Source organism: Pteropus alecto, unplaced genomic scaffold (genome assembly GCF_000325575.1).
Source record: "Pteropus alecto unplaced genomic scaffold, ASM32557v1 scaffold25, whole genome shotgun sequence".
Lineage (NCBI taxonomy): Eukaryota > Metazoa > Chordata > Mammalia > Chiroptera > Pteropodidae > Pteropus > Pteropus alecto.
The window spans coordinates 35,595,524-35,617,138 of NW_006441955.1; the positions used below are offsets into that span (position 1 = coordinate 35,595,524).

Sequence of the window (21,615 nt, forward strand, 5' to 3'; positions counted from 1 at the left end):
ATGCTCTTTGTAGACAAGCATTTGTGGGTATCAATCTCTTGAGTAAGTTAATTCAACTCTCCCAGCCTCAGTTTCTCACTTGTAAAGTCAGAATACCTACCTACCTTGCAAGACTGCGGAGCAGTCCTTCAGTTTCCACTCTTCACAGGTTCCTCTGGGCACCAAGAATGGAAGAATGCTCCCAGTGGGGGTGTCCTAGGTTTAACCTCCTTGTTCCATGTCCTGCTTCAATTTATTCAACTCTGCATAAGTAAACTTCGTTACAGCAATTTTCAGGGACTTGGATTTTTTTTTAAGTCAAAAGTCAGAGAAAGTGAATTAAGGATCTATTTTCATTTCTAGATATTTTATGGATTTGTTTTGGGAAAGTTAAATTAGTAACCAACTTGTTTTAGGACTAAGTTTACCCATCTTTAAAACAGGAAATGTCTGCCATGTGTCAAATACCGTGAGCTATTGGCTGAAGAGTACCTGTGGGAGACACACTTAAAGTAAAATCAAAAAGAAAAAAAAAATCACAGGGTGGGACTGGGCATGAGGCTCCTCTGCAGGCCAGACAGAGGTTTTGTCTTTATGAAGGTGGTGCTTTATTTTTAAAATATATTTTTTCATTATAAATGATGAGATATAATTTGATAAAGAAAGAAGAAACCCTAGTAAAACAACTTTCCAGTGTTTTTGCTCTGCTTCTTTAAAAAACCATAACTGTAATCATATCACAGGTACAAATGTGTATTCTGCTTTTTTTACTGAACATTATAATAGTATTTCTTTTTCCTATTCTCTTTTATTTTTCAAGTTTTATTTAATTGAACAAAAAGTTTTATAGTAAAAATTATTTAAATAAAAATTATGACAATCATCTTCCTTGCTCTAGTATTATCTTTTATCATTCTCAATTGCTTAAAAAAGGAGTCTAAACTAGATTACTGTAATTTACTCAATCGCTCCTGTTTTAGTATTTAGCTCTTTAAAATTTTTTACTATTTTAAATAATGCAATAAAAAGTTTTCTGGAGCTAGCTTTGCCCACATTTTAAATTGCTTCTTTAAGAGGTATTTTTAGGGGTGAAATTTCTGGATCTGACAATGGATATTTTTAAGGCCTTTGATACATACCAGAAAAAGTGTTTTGGATAACATGTTTATTTAATGCATAAGCTAAGAGAATTCATATCACTTAACAAGCAATTAAAAGATTATAAAAATCAACTATGGAAAAGTTAGATTTTGATTAAAGACTAGATATAGTACAGGTCTCTATTTTATTCACATGAAGTATTTGTTAGACAATAACCACACCCTGTCATATTGCCATGGTTTTGTCCTCATGGCATTAAACAACTATTTAATTTTTGTCTTTGCATTAGCTATCTTTGTGGGTATAGTCAGGCAGAGATATATATTTTTTCTAAATTGTATGAATTCAAGGAAAATAAATGCAAAGTGGTAATTGTGTAATGGCTTAATTCAAATGTTATATAATACCATTGTCTCCCTTCTACTCTTACAAGTAGCAGGCTATCAAGATAAAATTCAAATGTCGCTGTAAGTCAGAATGAGATTTGATGGTATCATTTATGGAAAGTGGGTAATGCTTTTTTTGACCGACATACGCAAAAATTGGGAAATGGGGTAAAGGAGAAATTTGGAGATAAACAAATTAATATAAGTCTTATGCTATGAGTAAGATCTGATGTCATATTAATATTTGGAATCCTTTCAAAAATGAAGAAAAACACTATTTTTTTAAATAAATATTTTGAGACTGACATTCAAATCTTGATACATTAGAAAATATATTACTACAAAAATTTTAAATTAAACTTTACAAAAAGGATTTCAAACATCTGATGAGGGAGGGGGCTGTTAGCTCTGGTGTTCAGAGTTCAAATAAGAAAATTGTTAACCTCTCCACATATGTATTTTTACATTGTTCCTAAGAACAGATTGACTGAATAAAGTGTCATCTTATGTGTGGGCTGCATGAGATGACTCTTCATAGAAACATACCCAGTGTGAACTTTTATGGAAAAAAAAAGGAGTAGATTTTACTTGGTGAATGGAAAATGTAACGAGAGAGGAAATGTAAAATTATTTTTCTTTTAAGTTTTTCACCATTTCCTCCAGGATGTTTGGTGATCATTTTACTCTACCCTAGATGAAACACTTCGCTTTAAGAAAGTAAAGCCTGTATATTGTAACTTTGCCTGAGAGGCACGTCCCTCAGTAGACAGCATGAACACATTCCCTCATATGCAGCAAACTTCTAACCCATCACCCCAATAGTGGAGAGTTATTTGGTATGTTGCTCATCACAAGCCCAGAAAATTGCATTCAATAAATACATCGCCGAACGCAGCATAGCTATATGATGGAACATTTGTAAAGTAGATAAAAGAAAAATTGAAACACACTTCCATATCCCACTACCTTAGTTTAACCACTACTAACTACTATTTGGGAGTAGTTTTTTTTTTTCCAATCTCAAAAAAAAAAAAAAGAAATCTAGATGTATATTTTGCAAAATATATGTACTAGATGTATATTTTGATACTGTATAACTGTCTATTTAGATGATGTGTTATGATTTTTTTATTCACCTTTTACTGGACAGTTAGATTGTTTTTCTTTTCCCTACTATAAATGATACAGTGATTTTTTAAAAGTTTTTATGTATGTATTTTTTTTTCTTTAGGATTGATTGGCAGAAGAGGAGTTACTTAATCAAAGAGTAAGAACATTTTAAAGTTTATGGACACATATTGACAAATTATTTTTCCAAATAAGTGTAACAATTACACCCCTGCCAAGGAAAATTTTAAATACCATAGTAAATGAAGGGCAGCAGAATGTAGTAATTAAAGACATGGACCTGAGCCAGATTTTCATAGTCTAGAAATTCTGACTCTGTCATTATCCTTAGACAAGTTCCTTAACTTCTCTGTTTCTTTATCTGTAAACATAGTTACAATAATAGCACCTACGTCATAGGTTGTTGTACTGCACAGATTCAACAAGTTCATAGATGTGAAGATAGAGTAGGCATTTGCTGTTATCACTAGGCACTCTTCAAAGCCTTTTCACTCATTATCTCTCTGACCATCCCAATAAACAGGCTATGGAAATAGACTTGGAGAGGCTTGCCTTCTGTGGGTCACACAGCTAGACAAGGACAGAGCCTAGATTCAAACCCAGGCCAGCCTGGTTGCAGACCCTAGGCAGGCTCCAGGAGGTAGGCTTCGGGGCCTCACAATGTGGAAGCAGCAGCTTGCACACTTTGGGCAGAGCCCAGGACTTGCCAGAAAGCATTTTAATATAAATTTCTGATATCCCCAATCAGACTGACCACCTGAGAGGCCCTTTCCCTGGCTCACAGGCCTCATCTCCTACAGGAGGCCTTGGGTTCTAGACTTTCCAAGATCACTTCCAACTTTGTTGTGTCCCTAACAAACTCAGCAGTTCACTGGGGCTGAGGCTGGTAGAGGAGTGCCAAAGGCTCATTGCCTCTTCCTAAAATATTCTTTACTGTTCCTGTTTTCAGGTAAGGACCAATACAGTGGTAAGGGCCACAGTGAACTTTGATTTGAGCTTTAAAACGCCACCCCCGTCCGCCTGCTACACATCTGCACATAACCCCCAATCCCTACATGATGGAAGAATGAGCAGGGCTTCTGTGCAAATCAGAGATTTGCTTGTGCACCTCACTATCTCTTTGTTCACTGGTGAGAGAGAGAATGTCCTGGTGGCAACAAGGGAATACAAAAGATAGCCACAGAAAGAGCTCTGCCTCAGATGGTAATCCATTTACCAGTATGCAGACTAAGTTTAAAAGCAGCCACTGAGGCCTGAAGGATGGAAAGGTCCAGTGCTGGCTCAGTGGTCCCACAGGAAAATGAGGTTTGTGGACTCAATTGTACAATTCAATTTCATCCAACAATATTTACTGAACACTGATTGAATGTCATGTGCCATGCCATATGTGGGTTTCTGTTCTCTTTCAACCAACTCAGAAATGAATATAGCAGGGAAGGTGAATAAAAAAGAAAATTAATAAATGAAGAATATTTTTATCCTATCCCAGTCCTCTGAGATGCCATCTGGCATGGCATATTTCTATTTTTTTATGGCAAAAATAAAATTATTTAATTTAGTAAGGTAGTCATATCAATGAAGACATAATAAAGTATCTAATTTTTATTCTAACATTTGTACTTTTTTATGATAAGAGTAATACATGTTCATTTTATTTATTTTTAAATTTTATTTATTTTTAATTACAGTTGATGTTCAGTATTATTTTATGTTAGTTTCAGGTGTACAGCATAGTGGTTAGACATTTATATAATTTACGAGGTGCTTCCCCTCACCTGATTAATCTAATACCCACCTGGCACTATTCATAGTTATTACAAAATTATTTACTATATTCCCTATGTTGTACTTTACATCTCCTTGATTATTTCATAACTACCAATTTGTACTTCTTAATCCCTTCACCTTTTTCATTCAGCCCCCCTCCCCACCAACCCTTCTTCCATCTGGCAACTTTCAGTTTGTTCTCTGTATCTGAGTCTGTTTCTGTTTTGTTTATTTATTTTGTTCTTTAGAGTCTATATATAAATGAGATCATATGGTATCTGATGTTGTCGCAAATGGTAAAATTTCATTCCTTTTTATGGCCGAGTAATAGTCCATTGTTTATATGTACCACTTCTTTATCCAATTGTCTATTGATGGGCACTTAGGTTGCTTCCATATCTTGGCTATTGTAAATATGCTGCAATGAACATAGGGGTGCATATATCTTTTTGATTCAGTGTTTTGGATTTCTTTGGATAGATACCTAGATGTGGAATTACTGGGTTATAAGGTAGTTCTATTTTTAATTTTTTGAGGAACCTCCCAACTGTTTTTATAGTGGCTGCACCAGCTTACAATCCCACCAACGTGTCTGAGGGTTTCCTTTTCTCCACATCCTTGCCAACACTTGTTATTTTTTGATTTATTGATAATAGCCATTCTGACAGGTGTGAGGTGATAACTCTTTGTGGTTTTAATTTGCTTTACTCTAACAATTAGTGACACTGATCATCTTTTCAGATGTCTATTTGCCATCTGTATGTTCTCTTTAGAGAAACTTCTATTCAGATCCGTTGCCCATTTGTAAATTGGATTGTTAATATTTTGGTGTTAAGTTACACGAGTTCTTTATAAATTTTCGATATTAACCCCTTATCAAATGTATCATTGGTGAATATCTCCTCCCATTCAGTAGGTAGTCTTTTCAGTTTTTCAATGGTTTCCTTTGCTGTACCAAACCTTTTTGGTTTGATGTAGTAGGGACTTTTCTTTTGACCAGTGTGATGGGTAATTTTATGTCAACTTGACTAGGCTAAGGGATGCCCAGAGAGCCGGTAGAACATTATTTCTTGGTGTGTCTGTGAGGGTATTTCCAGAAGAGATTCTCATTTGAATCAGTAGACTGAATAAAGAAGATCCGCTCTCACCAATGTGGGTCAGCATCATCCAATCTATTGAGGGCCTTACTAGAACAGAAGGTGGAGGAAGGATGAATTCAGATTTCCCCCCACGCTATCTTGATCGGGACGACCATCCTCTCCTGCCCTTGGAGGTTAGAACTTATGGTTCTCAGGCCTTTGGACCCGCCACCTCTGCCCTTATTTGCCACAGACTGAATTATGCCACTGGTTTCCTAGATCTCCAGCTTGCAGATTGTGGCACTTTTTGGCCTCCATAACAGCATAAGCCAATTCCTATAATAAATCTCACACACACACACACACACACACACATCATGGTATCTGTGTGTGTGTATGTGTGTGTGTGTGTGTGTGTGTGTGTATCCCATGGTATCTCTGTGTGTGTGTGTGTGTGTGTGTGTGTGTGTATCCCCTATTGGTTCTGTTTCTCTGGAGAACCTTGACTAATACAACAAACCAGTCAGCACGTTGCACAGTTTCTCCTTCAGATCTGAAATTCATGTAAAATGAGGCAGGGGTTAGCATTTTAGAACATCAAAATATTCTACCAGTTCCAGAAGAATGTATTCTATTTTTCACACAAAGATATTTTTGCTTTTTTGGGAATCGTTTTGCAGTTTGGATTAAAGAAAGGCACTTAATTTGGGGTATCTCATCATGCTTCTCTAACAAAAACTTCTCTGTTTTTGCTTAGGATTCTCTGAGGAAGGAGCCAGAGAGGGTAGGTGAAAGTATTTTTTTTCTTTTTCTTCCTCCCTCTTCCCTCTCTCCTTCTTTCTGTCTCCCTTTCTCTCTTTCTTTATCACATAGTTGAGATTAACTATTACTATTAAATATTCTTGGTTCCAAGGTCAGATATATTTCTCTCTGGTATCTTAAAAAGTGGTTATTGTAAGATAGATATGAACAATGTTCTCAGACAACCTTAAAATAGATGCAACAAAAGTTGTTGTTTTTCACAGCACTCAATATATGTTGTTGACATCACACGAAAGTAGAGTTTGGTAAAAATTATACTTTAGGAAGCTCTGGCACTGTCCAGCAAGGTACCAGATGTCTATTGATTTGGTTTAATCCATGGACATGTTTTAGACTAGACTATCTGAAAAAGTGCGTAAGTTGATGTATGTTTCAAATAATCCTCCCTGAAAATTGCCTATCCTTACTGAGTTTTTAAAATAAATATTAGATAATGAAATGAGATTATATTCCCAACTAAATCATGGAATGCAGCTATTCTGAGTTGTCTGAATTCAGACCCATATTTCTTAATAGACAATTCAAGGGTAGAGTTTGACCTATTATGGAAGCTGAGGTACCTAAGGACAGCTGGCTGTATAAAAGGGTTTTCTCACCTAAAAGGGAAAACCAAAGTCAGGTGTAAGGTTTTCCTGAGGAAATTGTTTTGAGTCTGCGTAGCACATAAATGAGACCCTAAAAGGGTCTTGTCTTTCTGTTTTTTTTTTACAACAGAAAGGAGTTGTCTTACTCATTTACAAAAATGGTTTTATATCCCAGGTTCTTTAAGATTTAATTTAAGCATTAATAGGGGGCAGCAGGATAGAGCACATCTGTGTTGAACTTGTGTTGTTGGCCCCTAACCAGTTTCTACCAACAGACCTAAAGGTTGAGGAAGTTCAAAGCAATGAAAATTATAATGTTGGCATATAATAGACAAGTCGTGTCCTCAGTCCTCCTTATGTATAATACTAACCTAAAAAAACCCAAGCTTGAAATTTGTCAATCAAGCTAATAACTAATTTTTATTGATTGTTGACTATGAAATTTGCCAAGTTCTTTTTTCTTATTATTTCATTGAATACAATAACCCTATGAGGTAGACAGTGCTGTTGTTGTTGTTGTTATTTTATGGATGAGGAAACTGAGGCTTAGAGAGGTAATTTTGTCTGAAGTCACACAGTTATTTAATAGGATTCAAACCTAAATGAATTCGAATTAAAACCCAGACTCCTAACTCCTTGATTATGATATTCCCCTACCCCCATAATAAGCAAACACACTAGATGGTCCTTTATTCAAGCTGGCTTTGTAAAAGATAAGATAAATGCTGCTCTTCTAAGCAAGATCATGCCTGGAGAGAGAACAAGTCAGTAATACCTCTTGTTAATATCTATCAGAGCTCGTAATTCACAGCAATTCTTAAATGGCTCTAGAAATAAAGTCTCGGGTGCTTTATTCTCTTTTATAAACTTCTATTGATGTATAATTTATATGCATACAGTAAAAGTGCATAAATCTTAAGAGTTTGGCTTGGTTAATTTTTTTCATAGCTATACACCCAAGTCAAAATCTAGATTATTTCTAGCACCCCAGGTGCTTGATTGAATTTGTATTTTTTTAAATCAGTTGCTACTATGGGAGACCATTACTGAGCTCCGGTTAGAAATTGGCTTGGGAGCTACAAAAATCTAGACTATTGACCCTGGTTTGTAGAGTTAAGTAAAGTGAGCCTCCCATGAGCCAACTCAGATCTGCGATGCCACTCCATCATCTTGCCTTGGAGACTGTCCAAATTGCCAGATCCAGTGATCTGGTTCTGTTTCTCCTATATGATTGGAGCAAAAGAGGTTTTACTGTTTTTGTTTTATTTTCCTGGAAAATAAAAAACATATATAGATAAAATAGTAAACTGCACCCCCTGTATCCATCACCCAGCTCCAACAGTAAATCTCTGGCTAAATTTGTTTCATGTATCTCTCCATTCACTGCTCCCCTCCTCTGCCTGACTATTTTGAAGTAAATCTCAAATATCATATCTTTTGTTAATATTTCAGGATGTCTTTGAAAGCATAAGGACTGTTCTTAGTAATAGCTTTTAAGGCAAAGAAAAATTATAGAAGATCTTTAATTCTACCAGATTTTATAAGGGTCATTCCAAATTCGGGTTTATCATGATTAATCCTAAGATTTTCTTGGCTACTCAGCAGTCCTTGACAAATCACATATTAGGGAAGTGATATCTTTATTTTTAGTGAAAACTGCTTATGAGTTTTCTACATCCAAAGAGGTTTATTTTAAATCCAGCTAATGATAAATCACCAGGTACTTGAAAGCTCTCAGCCACCTTACTTTTCTCGGTGCCCTAACCACAGTAATCTAATTCCTAGGTATTACGGCTCTAGGACAGGGATGCTCTTAGCTAAGTCAGAGAAAAGATAACTCTCTATGTAATCCAGAGTATTTATTCTAAGGATGTTTAGAAGCATAATAGCGATAATATGTGAATAATATAAATGAATATAATAATATATGAGGCAATCTCTCAGACTGGAGAGGAAAATTTCCCCCAAATGTATTGAATACCACAAGTTTTCATTTATAATATGTCTTTAGTTTAAATTAGCTTATCTGTTTCCAAAAGTATGTTCTGCAGGAAAGTGAACATTATTCTCTATTACTAATGGGAATGTCGATTTGTAGAGAGTAAGCTGGCAATATGTATCAGAAAAAAGTATTTAAAATATACATATCCTGTGATCTAGGAATTCTACTTTTAGTAATAAATCATAAGGAAATGTGCCACAACTTACTTTGAGCAGGTTTGGCAATAATAGGGAACACAACAATAGAATATTGGTTAAATATGTTAAGGAATGTTCATATGACAGTCATTAAAATATGCAGGAAAAGGTAAGTTTAAAATATAAGGTCATGTAACAATGTGTACATATATTCCCAATTCTGAAAAAAATAAACAAATAATAAAAATAAGAGAGAAAAAAAATAGTGGAGTAATTCAGGGGCCTCAACATCTCACTAATAGAATGAGAAAGGAAACTATCACAGAAATAAGAAAAATACTTCCACAAATAAAGGACACAAGTCTCCCTATTGAAAGGATCCATCGAGGGCCCAACACAATGAGTGATAAAAGCCCTCATATCAGGGGACATCATTGTGGAATTCCAGAACCAAAAGATATTGGAGGAACGTCAGGCAGTCTCTGCCATACTGCCCAAACTATCAATAAAATAGAACAGCAACATATATTTTCAGACTAGCAACATCTCATAACATTTAACTCTCATATATCTTCTCTTGAGAGGCAACTGGAGGATGTAGTGTAATTTACCTAGAATTTGGGATTGATGATGAAAATGAGAAAAATTCCATAACTTACTAGCTATATAACTGTGGGCAAATTACTTAAGCTCTCCAATGTCTTAATTTCCTCATCTGTAAAGTAAAGATAGTTACAATGTTGTGAGGACTAAATGATTTAATATATATAAAAAGTACTTAGCTAAATGCAATGTGGTATCCTGGATTAGATATTGGAACAGACAAAAAGAACATTAGTGGAAAAACTGGTAGGATCTGAAAAAGTCTGTAGTTTAGTTAAAACTATAGTACCATTAATAATTTCTTATTTTGACAAGTGTACTACAGTTGTTAAGACATTAGGGGAAGCTAGGTAAAGGGCATATGGAAACTGTACCATTTTTGCAACTTTTCAGTAAATCTAAAATTATTCCAAAATAAAAGATTTATTTAAAAAAAGTACTTTGTCCCTACCTCATACCATGTACAAAATGAATCATCAACCTAAATGTAAGAGTTGAAACTATAAAACTCTTAGGAGAAAATATAGTGACCTTGAATGAGGCAATGGTCTCTTAGATGTATCACCATATGCACAAACAACCAGAGAAAAAAGACAAAATTGACTTCATCAAAATTAAATAGTTTTGTGCTTCGAAGGACATTAAGACAGTAAAAAGATGGCTCATGGAATAGGAAAAAATATTTGCAAATCATATATCTGATAAGGGACTTATATTCAGAATATATAAAAAATTCTAACAATTCAACAATAAAAAAAACCCAAGCCAATTTAAAAATAAACAAGGATTTAAATAGACATTTCCGAAGAAGAAATCAAAGGGTCAATAAGAATGTGAAAAGATGCTCAATATCATTAGCTATCACAGAAATGCAAATCAAAACCACAATCAGATACCACTTTATACCCACGAGGATTCCTTAAATAAAAAGGACAGACAATAATAAATATTAATGAAGATGTGGAGAAATTGGAATCCTCATACATTATTGGTGAGACCGTAAAATACTGCATGCAGACACTTAAAATAATTTGGTAGCTCCTCAAAATAGTAAATAGAATTACCATGTGATACAGAAATCCTACTCCTAAATACACACCCAACAGAACTGAAAACCTATGTCCACACAGAAACACATATACAAGTGTTCATACACAAGTAGTATCATTCATGATAGCAAAGGACTAGTAACAATCCAAATGTTTATCAGCTGATGAATAGATAAACAAAATGTGGTATACCCATCAACTGGAGTATTACTGAGAAGAAAAAAAAGGGGGGGAATGAAGTACTAATACATGCCACGACACTAATGAGTCTCAAAAACATTATGCTAAATGAAACACACACAAAAGGTAACATATTATATAATTCCATTTATATGAGATCTCTTGAGTGGGCAAATCCATAGCAACAAGGTAGATGGATAGTTACCTACTAATAGTTGCGGTGGTTGGAGGAAAGAATAGAGTGACCACAAATGGATATGGGATATCTTTTTTAGAGTGATGAAAATATTCTGATATTGATGTGAATATTCTGAAATCGGTGTGAACCATTATCTCTAGTGGTGATGGTTGCACAATTCTGTGCATATACTAAAAATTATGTAAACGTATACTTTAAAAGGCTGAATTTTATGGTGTGTGAAATATATCACGATAAGGCTGTTATTTTAAAAATGTACTTAGAATAGTCGTTGGCACAAAGTACTACGTCTCTCAATACTCACTGCCTCTTCCTGGGGGAATCTTAAACATATGACACGCCTTAGCCAATGAAATGTGACTGGAAGTGATGTGTGTTAGTTCCTGGCAGAAGCTTTGGGAAACAGCATGTCATTCACCATATCACTTTTCCATCTGCTGTAACAATCAGAAATGCTCATCAGCGTGGGTCCTAGATTAAAAACGATGTAGAGCAGGGCAGCAGTCAATTTTTGGTGGACATGTAGCATGAGTGATAAATGATGTTGTAAGCCCCTGAGATTTTAGGATATGATAATAACAACTAATATAATTACCACCACTGGCAGAAATTAGGAAATAGATACTGTCGCACCATCACCTCAAGCAATACATTTATGTGCAAATACCATGTAGACAGTGGAAATGTAGAACTAGAATGCAGATGAGAAGTCAAGGCAGGAGAAGAAACATTCGAATAAATAACTGTTTACTGAGAGGCCTGTACCAGTTCTGGGGAATCAGAGGTGCCATGCATGATCTCTCTTTAGCTAACATTGATTGAGCACTCACTATGCGCCAGACCTTTTGGGCTCTGGTACATGCGTTGTCTCCAGTCTCGCCAAAGAGTGGTTTGGTGATGAACAAGAAGCTTCTCCAATTTTGACCCACAAATAAACAATTCTATTTTAGAGAATTAGTGAAGCAAATAAAAGGTTGTGGGATATGTTTAAAATAGCTACAGAGTGTCAAGGGCTGTGAGCCAGACCAAACAACACACCTTCCCACACACCCCACTTGGGCCTGTGATTACTCAAATCCCAGCACTGGCCAGGGGAGCTGCCCTGCCAGGAACATCCCTCCAAAGAGCACAAACTGGAGGCAGTTTGCCAGAAAAGGGCAGAGCTAGACTTGGCCTTAGGCTTCAAATTGACTAAGACTTAACTGGGGAGCAATGCATGACATTTTTCTTTATATTTATAAATTTATGCTTCACATGATGCCTCTCCATTGTTTGGTTTTCCACTTCCTCACCTGGCAGTTTGCTTTTGCAGTTCTGGTAGTAGCTGGGCCTGGCTACTACCCAGGGGAGAGGGATATGGTGCAGAGACTCCTTTAGGCTGAGCAACCTAAGCCTGAGCAGAAGCTTATCTGGTAATAAGGAGGTTGCAGAGATCAACATTTATTCATGCACCAAAGTTTTTAAAACTCTCTTTGTAAATGGAGCGTGGTTGACCCAGTCCTGAGCTCCAGTGAAGGGCACAAGCTGGACCTCAAGACACATGAAACAAGAGATGATGCAGGGCAGTTGGGGGAAGCATCAACATGGTCAATTCTGCACACAATTGTACCCTGAAGGTAGAAGTACAGGAGGGACACCTAGTCCAGTCCTGGGGTGACACTGGAGACCAGGAAAGCCTCAGCCTGGAGAGGAAGAAGAGCTTTTGGTACAGGAGGAGACAAGGTTCGAGGGCGGTGACTTGACTGGCTTCTCTGCACCAGCCTGCCGTGTGCAATGGCCACTTGCCCCACCCCTCGGAGCAGAGGCAGGGAGCAGTTAGGAGCTCCCAGGTGCATCTCAACTGCCACCGCCTCTCTCAGCCTTGGAGTCTCTCATGTGTACAGTATGCATTTCCTTTTTTAAAAAAATCAGAGAAACAACATCTTTAAAGCCAACTAGTTTCTTTCCACCTGGCCCTGCTCTCTCCTGTTACTGAAGACAGCCTCAGAAGACCTTTTCCAAGTCTCTGAAAAAGTGGCCAGCCCTGGGAGACAAGGGAGTGAGGACACAGCCACTGATTGATCTTACTGTGGACACAGTAGCAGCTACCTTCTAAGAGTCAATTCAGGAGGTAATAAAAAGGTTCTCTGGACCTGAAATCCTACACACTGATTTAAGATGCTTCATTTCTAGACATCTTTGGTAAAATCTACAGTGACAGAGAGATGTAACTATGAAACCAAACAAGGAGACAATAGTACCTATGTAAGAGCAGATCCTTGAATAGGAGACAATGGAGCATACAGGACAGTTGTGACAGGGATCATGGGCCCCACCCTTGTGTAGGATGAAACTTTAGGATGGGCAGAGAGGGGAGAGGGTACAAAGTAGGCCCTTCCTCCAAGCTGGATATAATCTCTGAGTTCCTTCCCATGGCATTGTATCTGTATTCTTGTATCTCTCATTCCATATGTGAGGACAGGAGTTGGTCTGTCTCATCTTTGCATCCTCATCAGTGCCTGGTTAATGCCTCATGCTAAATCAGTATTCAGTAATTAGAGGACTTCAGAGGTAGATTGGCTGCACTGAGATTCTGGGGTTTCTACTGGCATTTGTAATTCACAGATGTAGTTTATCCCATTTTCATAGTGAACAACTTCATTCAGTCATTCAACGAATATTTATTGTAAGATAAGGCACTGTTCTGAATACTGGGGATAGAGACAAGCATCATAAATTTTGGATTCTAGTGTGGGTAGACAAAGAAAAACAAAGATGTAAAATGTATAGGATATCAGTCATCAATGCTATGGAGAAAAATAAAGCTGGGAAGGGGCTTTTCAATTTTTTTAATTTTTATTTTTTTCAATTACAGTTGATATTCAACACCATATTAGTTTCATATGTACAGTATAGTGGTTAGACATTTATGTAACTTAATAGTGATCCCCCGATAAGTCTAGTACCCACCTGGTACCATATGTAGTTATTACAATATTATTGACTATATTCCCTACGCTGTGCTTTACATCCCTGTGACTATTTTTGTAACTGCCAATTTGTATTTAATCCCTTCACCTTTTTCACCCAGCCCTCCAATCCCCTTCTCATCTGGCCACCATTAGCTTGTTCTCTGTATCTAAGGGTCTGTTCGTTTCATTTGTTCTTTTATTTTTTTAGATTCCACATATAAGTGAAATAACATGATACTTATCTTTTTCTGTCTTATTTCACTTAGCAAATACCCTTTAGGTCAATCCATGTTGTCCCAGATGGTAAGATTTCATGCTCTTTTATGGCTAATATTCCATTGTATATATGTACCACCTCTTCTTTATCTTGTCTTCTATTAATAGACATTCAAGTTGCTTTTATCTTGGCTATTGTAAATAATGCTGCAGTGAATATAGGAATGCAAATTAGTGTTTTAGACTTCTTTGGATAAATACCCAGAAGTGGAATTTCTGGGTCATAAGGTAATTCTATTTAAAAATTTTTGAGGAACGTGCTTACTGTTTTCCATAGTGGCTGTATCCATTTTTAAAAGAAAGGGTCAGAAAAGGCCACTATGCAGGAGATACTTGAGCAGAGACTAGGAGGAGGTGGGGAGCTAACCTTGTGTGAATGTGGCAGAAGCCTTTTCCGGGAAGGGCAAGGCCTTGTGTGGGACTCTGGTGAACAAGTTGCAGCAAGGAGGCCATAAAGTTCTTCTGTGATTTGTCCAGGTTTCATCAATACAGATCATTCATCTGTTGATGATCATGTGTTGTTTCCACATTTTGGCTGTTGTAATGCTATTATGAACATTGGTGTACAAATATCTGTTTGTGTCTCTGCTTTCTTTTGAGTATACGTCTAGGAATGGAATTGCTGGATTATATAATTGTTTAGTGTTCTGAGGAACTGCCGAAACTTTTACATAATGGCTGCACCATTTTACATTCCCAGCAGCAATGCACAAGGTTCTGATTTTTCTATGTCTTTACCAACGCTTTTGTTTTTTGTTTCATTTTGTTTTGAATAGCCGTCCTAATAAGTGTAAAGTAGCACCTCATTGTGGTTCAGGCTTTAGTTTTCTCACTGACTACAAATTTGTGATCCATTGTCAATAGGTATATGTATTTTTAGTTTTTGTCCTAGTGGCTTTGTTTTTTGACTCACTTCTAAATTCATACCAGAGATTCTCAACCAGGGGCAATTTTCATTCTCAGTCCTTCCCTACCAAGGATATTTGGCAATGACTGGAGGAAGACACTTTCAGTTGTCACAACTGAAGGAGGGGGTGTTACTGTCATCTAGTGGGTAGAGGCCAGAGATGCTGCTAAACATCCTACACTATACAGCACAGCTACTTGCAATAATTTGGCCTCAAATGTCAATAGCGCCTTAAATCCTTTTGGGAATAAAGCAAAAATATATAGTGAACTACTCTAAACTAAATGGTATCAATATTGTGACAAAGATGCAGAAGGCATAACTTTATATAATAGCCTCTCTATACATAACCAGATTGTATATATTCAAATATACTTATTGAATAAGTTGCTAATTTAATAACCTAAAGTACAATGTGAGATGAAAACATTGCCATTAATATTTTCAAAAAAAAATTAGTATGTTCCTGAAGGAAATAACAAATCTAGATATCTGGCTTCTCATGAAATTGAAAAATATCATATACCAGACTCTCTGTCTGGCACTAATTATATGTGTGTGGACCAGGTAGATACGGTGCCTGTACTCATAAAGCACAAACCTCATGAATAAACATCTGGTGTTAGGCTGAGCATTTTTTACAGTGTTTTGATGCACCTCCCCTTTAAAGTTGAATATTTTAAGAAAACAAAAGTTTTTATAAAATGGAAAATTTTAATTATTTAAAGCAAAGGCACGAGTAAACATTTCAGGTTATCATACAATGTTACAATAAGAAATTCTAACAGTAAAATGAAATACTTTATAATTTTGCATCTCTATAGTATATTATTCTATCATCTCTTCTTTAGAGTGAAAAGAAGGGATAGGTAGATCCATGGATATGATGTAAAAACCTGGATTATAAATAGCATCCACTCTACTTTTTAATCAGAAATTTAATTTCAGTAGAATGAATTGAATTAAAATTAACCAAAAAAACTTAGTTTTGTTAATGAGAGAGCAGCAGTAACTTTCTTGCTAAAGCTCATTGTTTAAATAAAGTAAATCATTACTTTCTGCAATGTTAGCTGTAGATGTGTGGTACTACAATAATCAAACTGGTCATGAAAGGGATTTATTTTAAATCTGAAAATTATAGTGTATTACATAAAAGATAAAGGAAAATGAGGAACCAAGTAATTTCTTATGATGTCAGAAATAAAATACTTAAAAAGGTCTAAGACCTTGTTTTCAATCAAAGGCACTATCTGGAGTTTTTTTCTGTCCTTCCAAAACAGCCAGCCAGTTATTTGGGACTTTGTTGTCTCAATTAGTCATCAAATATTGAGTGCCTAATATTTATCAATAATATCAATAAAAGGGTAGAAATTGTGTAAAGTTACATCTTTGACTTTTTTCCAGGAAGAAAAAATTTACCACTAACTTTTTAAAAGCTGTTGAAGTATTTGGATCTAAAGGTCTCTGTTTCATCACCACAATGCAATTTCCATTTTATTCAGGTCACTTGTAAGCCTCTAGTATCAGCATTTCAACCCAGGATGGCAATGATGCCAGGGATGTAACTATCCCCAAGGGAGTAAGTTTTTTTTTTTAATTGTGAGTTTTAAAAATTTCATTTATTTCTGCCACTCCCCTCGCCCCCCGCCCCAGCCCAATAACTGTTTAACTTAATACCATTTAAATGACATAAAATAACAGACACTAATTAAAATCTATCAAGAAAACATTGTCCCATGCTTCAAAGTCTTAATCTGAAGGAAATGGAACCCAATCAGAGCAGAGTAACCTGTTGCATCCTAAGGCCAGGAAGATTTTAAACCCTTCAAAGGAGTATTTTAATGAAAGATCTTGAATGAGAAGATTGTTTCTCGTTTTTCATTGTCCAAATTACAAGAGTATCAATGGATTAAGATTTACTTACCATGATTCTTTTAATACCTAATTCCTAACCAGAAACAGTACTCATGAAATTCTCTAAGAATACCTTTCAAAATTTAGAATTCAACTGTGACTCCAGAAAGATGTTCTTACTTTTAAAGTCAAATGATAACAATGATTCAGTTAAGAATACCTTAAATGTCAATGATACATACTCTAAAGAACAGTGCTAAGATTCTAGAATTCTTTCTCCATTCCCAAAGGTACAGCTATCCTTCCTAAATTGTCTACGGTGTCAAAGACTTCATGATATAAAACAGCTGGCACACTTTCCATTTTGAATAATCCTGAGTCTAAGATTCATCAGGAAATTTTAGGTTTCCAAATTATTAGTTCAACAGCAAAAGCAAATGGTTCGATCGTCTACTGAGACAAACTGAAGTAAACCTACATTTTAGAGTATCTAAATCAAGGGTCAGCAAACTTTTTCTCTAAAGAGACAGATAGTAGATATTTTAGGCTACTCAACTCTGCCACAGTAGCACAAAAGCAGGCATAGATATTATATAAATGGATAAACATGGGTATCCAATAAAATTTTATTCACCAACACTGAAATTTGAATTTTATGATTTTCATGTAACACAAAATATTATTCTTTTGATTTTTTCCTCAACTATTTGAAAATGTAAAAACTACTCTTAGCTTGTGGGTCACATAAAGACAAGCAGCTTGCTAGAATTGGCTCATGGGCTGTAGTTGCTTATCCCTGGTCTAGATCATTTAGATTTCTTGATGTAGGGGTCAAAGCAATCATGTGGCCGTGCATCAAATCATCTCATTTCACTTGGGCATCAACAGCCTCTAGGCTGACAGTCATGAACAACAAAAAGAGGAACCCAAAAGCACCAATCAGACAATTCTGGGAATAGTATCTAATTCATAAGCTGTGTAGAACTTATGAGTGTTGCTACTTATATATCTATACATAGATATAGATATGCATCCAGGTAACACATTTAAATAAAATTTATTTAAATCACATTAATTGTCAGCAATGCAGGGGATTTAGAAATTCATTAGCTGAACCTTTTCAAACACTTTGGTATCAGAGAAATCTGAATTAAAATCTTTGCTATTTACTAACTTGTGACCACAGGTAAATTACTTAGCTACTAGAATTTAGCCTTGTGCTATAGACATAGCAGGCATGTTTTCAATCTCATTTCTCAAGCAAATAGCTACAAAGGACTTGCTGGAAAAGCCTAGTCCATGGAGATACCATGAGGCTTAACTTCTGGTTTTAGACAGAAAATTATTTTTGTCTCTTCCACTCCACTCTGTCATATAATTTTTTTTGCATGCAACATATTGTGCCCAATTCTACCTCCATGTATACTGAATTCTACCTTCCCCTCTTATTCTCGAAGGCTATTTTTTTTCCATGGGCTGCTGATGAAATTGAGCATGGAAAGCATCAGTCAACACATTCTTGTTGTCTTTCCATAGTGCAAGTATAATTTGGGTGTTTCCTCCAATTTATCAATGATAGGCATTCAGTTTTCTAGGAAAAATAGTCTAGATGATAAAAAAAAAAAGGGAGAACTGCTAGGAAAGAATTCTTATGGCTTTATCTATAGATTAGTAATTAGAGAATCTGAAGATAATGTTCATAGATTACTGGCAGATATAACTGTTGTGTATCTTGGACTTCAGTCCATTCCTTAAATTATATTAAGTAGAATATTAGCACTAAGTAATACGTGCTGTAACCTCTTTAATCATGGAAAATTTATTAGTTATATACACATGAAGTAAGAGTTTCACTACTAGTGTTTTTGAACAAGCATCAGTTAAGTTATGAATCTGCTAGTGAATTCTAAGCAAAATACTAAGGCTATTAAAATATTAGTGTTTGGCTTTATTTTCAATTTTCTTTTAACCTCTATTTACAGAAGTCCTGTTAGAATGCTGGAGGCAGTCATATTGCAACATGTACATTCTCCTTATAAAATGATGTCAATGTTAGGCAATACAGATTTATAAATTATGTACAAAAAAACCCAATATATTTGTAGTTAACCTACTGCTCTGAGTGGTAAGCAATATATGGAAGCATTGTATGCACATAAAAATTAGAAATCCAAACAAAACTTAAAACTCCCAAGACAGATAACCATTAATTTGTATAAAGTTAAACAGAAAAAAGACACTGTGTTTGGGAACTTCTAGTGGCCTACTAATAAAGCAGTAATATTAATCGAAAATAAAAAAGTTCCCCAAACACAAAAACACTAGGTAAATCAGATGTATGTCTTGGTCAAATGTTTGTAGACAGCTGTCCTGAAAACAAATTGATAAACATGAATATACAATTTGTTTATTGAGCATAAAATATTGCACAAGAGCAGTTCTGTCTGAAGAAAATTCAATTTTCTATAGTTTCGAACTTCAAAATGGTTACCACGTTTAGATACAATTGCGTTTTCTAAACAAGAAACATTAACATTCAGTAATACTGTTAGAACCTTATTTTTCCCATTAACCATATTCCAGTCTACTTTATAGCAATGGTAAGTCAGTGGTGAAGATTTGGCAAAGGTAAAAAAGCAGATAAGACTGAGAAAAAAATATATATGTACATATGAAACAGATATGTTCCAAAAACCCTTAATCATATGATAATTGATCCCTTAAAATAAATCCGCAGTCTAGTTCACAGTGACGGTCAGACAGTGGTTGAGTACGACTCTTTTCTTTTCGGGGGCCGCTCCTTTTGAGCCACCCCATCGCTCTCTCTGGTCTCCAGTACATTGTCTTCTGTTTCGCTTTCACTACCATCTGCCACAGCGGGGTCTAAAGACATCCGGCCGGATTTTCTGTGCAAAGGAAAACCAACGCCGCTCTCCTGTAAGGAATTATCTATAAAATCTTCATCAGAGGAATGGAATGATTCATCATCTCCAATTAAATGGTTGACAATGTGGATTCCATCAAAAGGGGGTTGATTTGAGAAGCCCCTCTGGCCTTTTAGGCACCTGAGCTGTCAAAACAAAATCCAAGTTAATATACTCAACTAGGGGAAACAATACACCCCGCCCCCAAAGAAGCAAATATTTCATGTTTAAGAAAGATGATACCCTGATCTTTTATCATTTATAGATTTAATAGTAACTATCAATTTTTGTGTGTTATGTAATGGGCACATAATTTATTATTTTAACTGAATCATCACAACAGTCCTATATGGTAGATTTTCTTCATTTCAGAAATTACGAAATAGACACAGGCACATAACTAATAGTCAAGCTGAGATTCCAATTAATCCTTCATTTTACTGGAGATAATATAATGAACACATGTCCCCAATCACCAAATTTCAACAACTACCACGGCCTGGAAATTATTGGTACATTATACTTCTCCAGTCCCTGGATTATTTTGAGGTAAATCTCAGACATCCTATCAGTTCACCTGTAAATATTTCAGTGAACATCTCTAGAAGATATGGACTTAAAGACCACACTATGAACTATCACACGCACTGTCTTAAGAGCATGTCTCTATAATTCAGTGAATAATGAAAATGATTTACAAATTACTAACATTTGCTATGAGTCTCCATCTTGTTACAATATTCTAAAGACCACCACACCACTATAACTCAGTTAGGGCAGGAAAGCATCTTCCCACTAATGATAACTTCCCTCTATGTGGGGGGAATTATGTAACCTTTTTGGCTCCACTCCTCTATTCTTTACCGTGGAGTCGGAAAGAGGAATGGCATGTACTGCTCTTTCCATCTTCGGGAGCCAGGCCCTTTTTCTCTATCCCTGGAGTTTTACAGGGCCAGACCCTCATGTGGGAAGGGCTGTGAAGATTAAATACTACCTATTACTGGGTGGGCAAGTGTGGCTAATTCTAGAGTTCAGTATTGAAAAACCCACTGTCACACATTTAAACCATATTCTCCAAAACCAGTTTTATCAGAAAGTAAGGTGATTTCTTTATCATCTGTCACTTCTTTGCCTAACTTCCTTCAAAACCCACCACCATGGATACTACTCCTTCCACTACCATGCAATTAAGACAGCCCTGTCCTCAAGAGTTTATATTTTAAGTATAAAAATTAATTTTGATATTATCACTTGTTTAATTTCTCCCATAAATTATGAAGTTTATCCTACAATAAAACAGAAGTTAAAAAAATACAAAACAAATTAGTAGTTACAAAACAGTCACGGGATGTAGAGTACAGCACAGGGAATCACTTCATAAATTATACAAATGTCTAACCATTGTGCTGTATACCTGAAACTAATATATAAAAAAAAAATCCAAAACAATACAAAACAATTAACTATCCAAATCTACCTTGTCTATCAAGAATTTGGCTGAAATATACTCCATGTCTCCTACCTTTATCATTACTATCAACCTTTAATTTTGTTTCTCAGGGACAAATTCCTGGTCACATAACCATCTTTCAAATCTTGAGATAAAGGCAATGTGAAATATTCAGGAAATATTACATACACTTTCAAAACTAACGGTTCTCAGAGTAAAGACATGACAGCTTTGCCA

At 35.7% G+C, this 21,615-nt stretch overlaps 1 protein-coding gene across 3 annotated transcripts in view; it reads right to left on the reverse strand.

Moving 5' to 3' along the window:
• Window positions 1-15,844: 15,844 nt before the first annotated feature.
• The window catches only part of EVI5 (ecotropic viral integration site 5), a 186,353-nt gene continuing 180,582 nt past the window's right edge, over window positions 15,845-21,615 (reverse strand). For all 3 annotated transcript variants that reach the window (XM_015595263.2, XM_015595262.2, XM_006919412.3), the window contains one exon: window positions 15,845-20,074. In XM_015595263.2, the coding sequence (XP_015450749.1) occupies window positions 19,760-20,074 (315 nt within the window). In that variant the 3' untranslated portion in view covers window positions 15,845-19,759. The remainder of the gene's footprint in view (window positions 20,075-21,615) is intronic.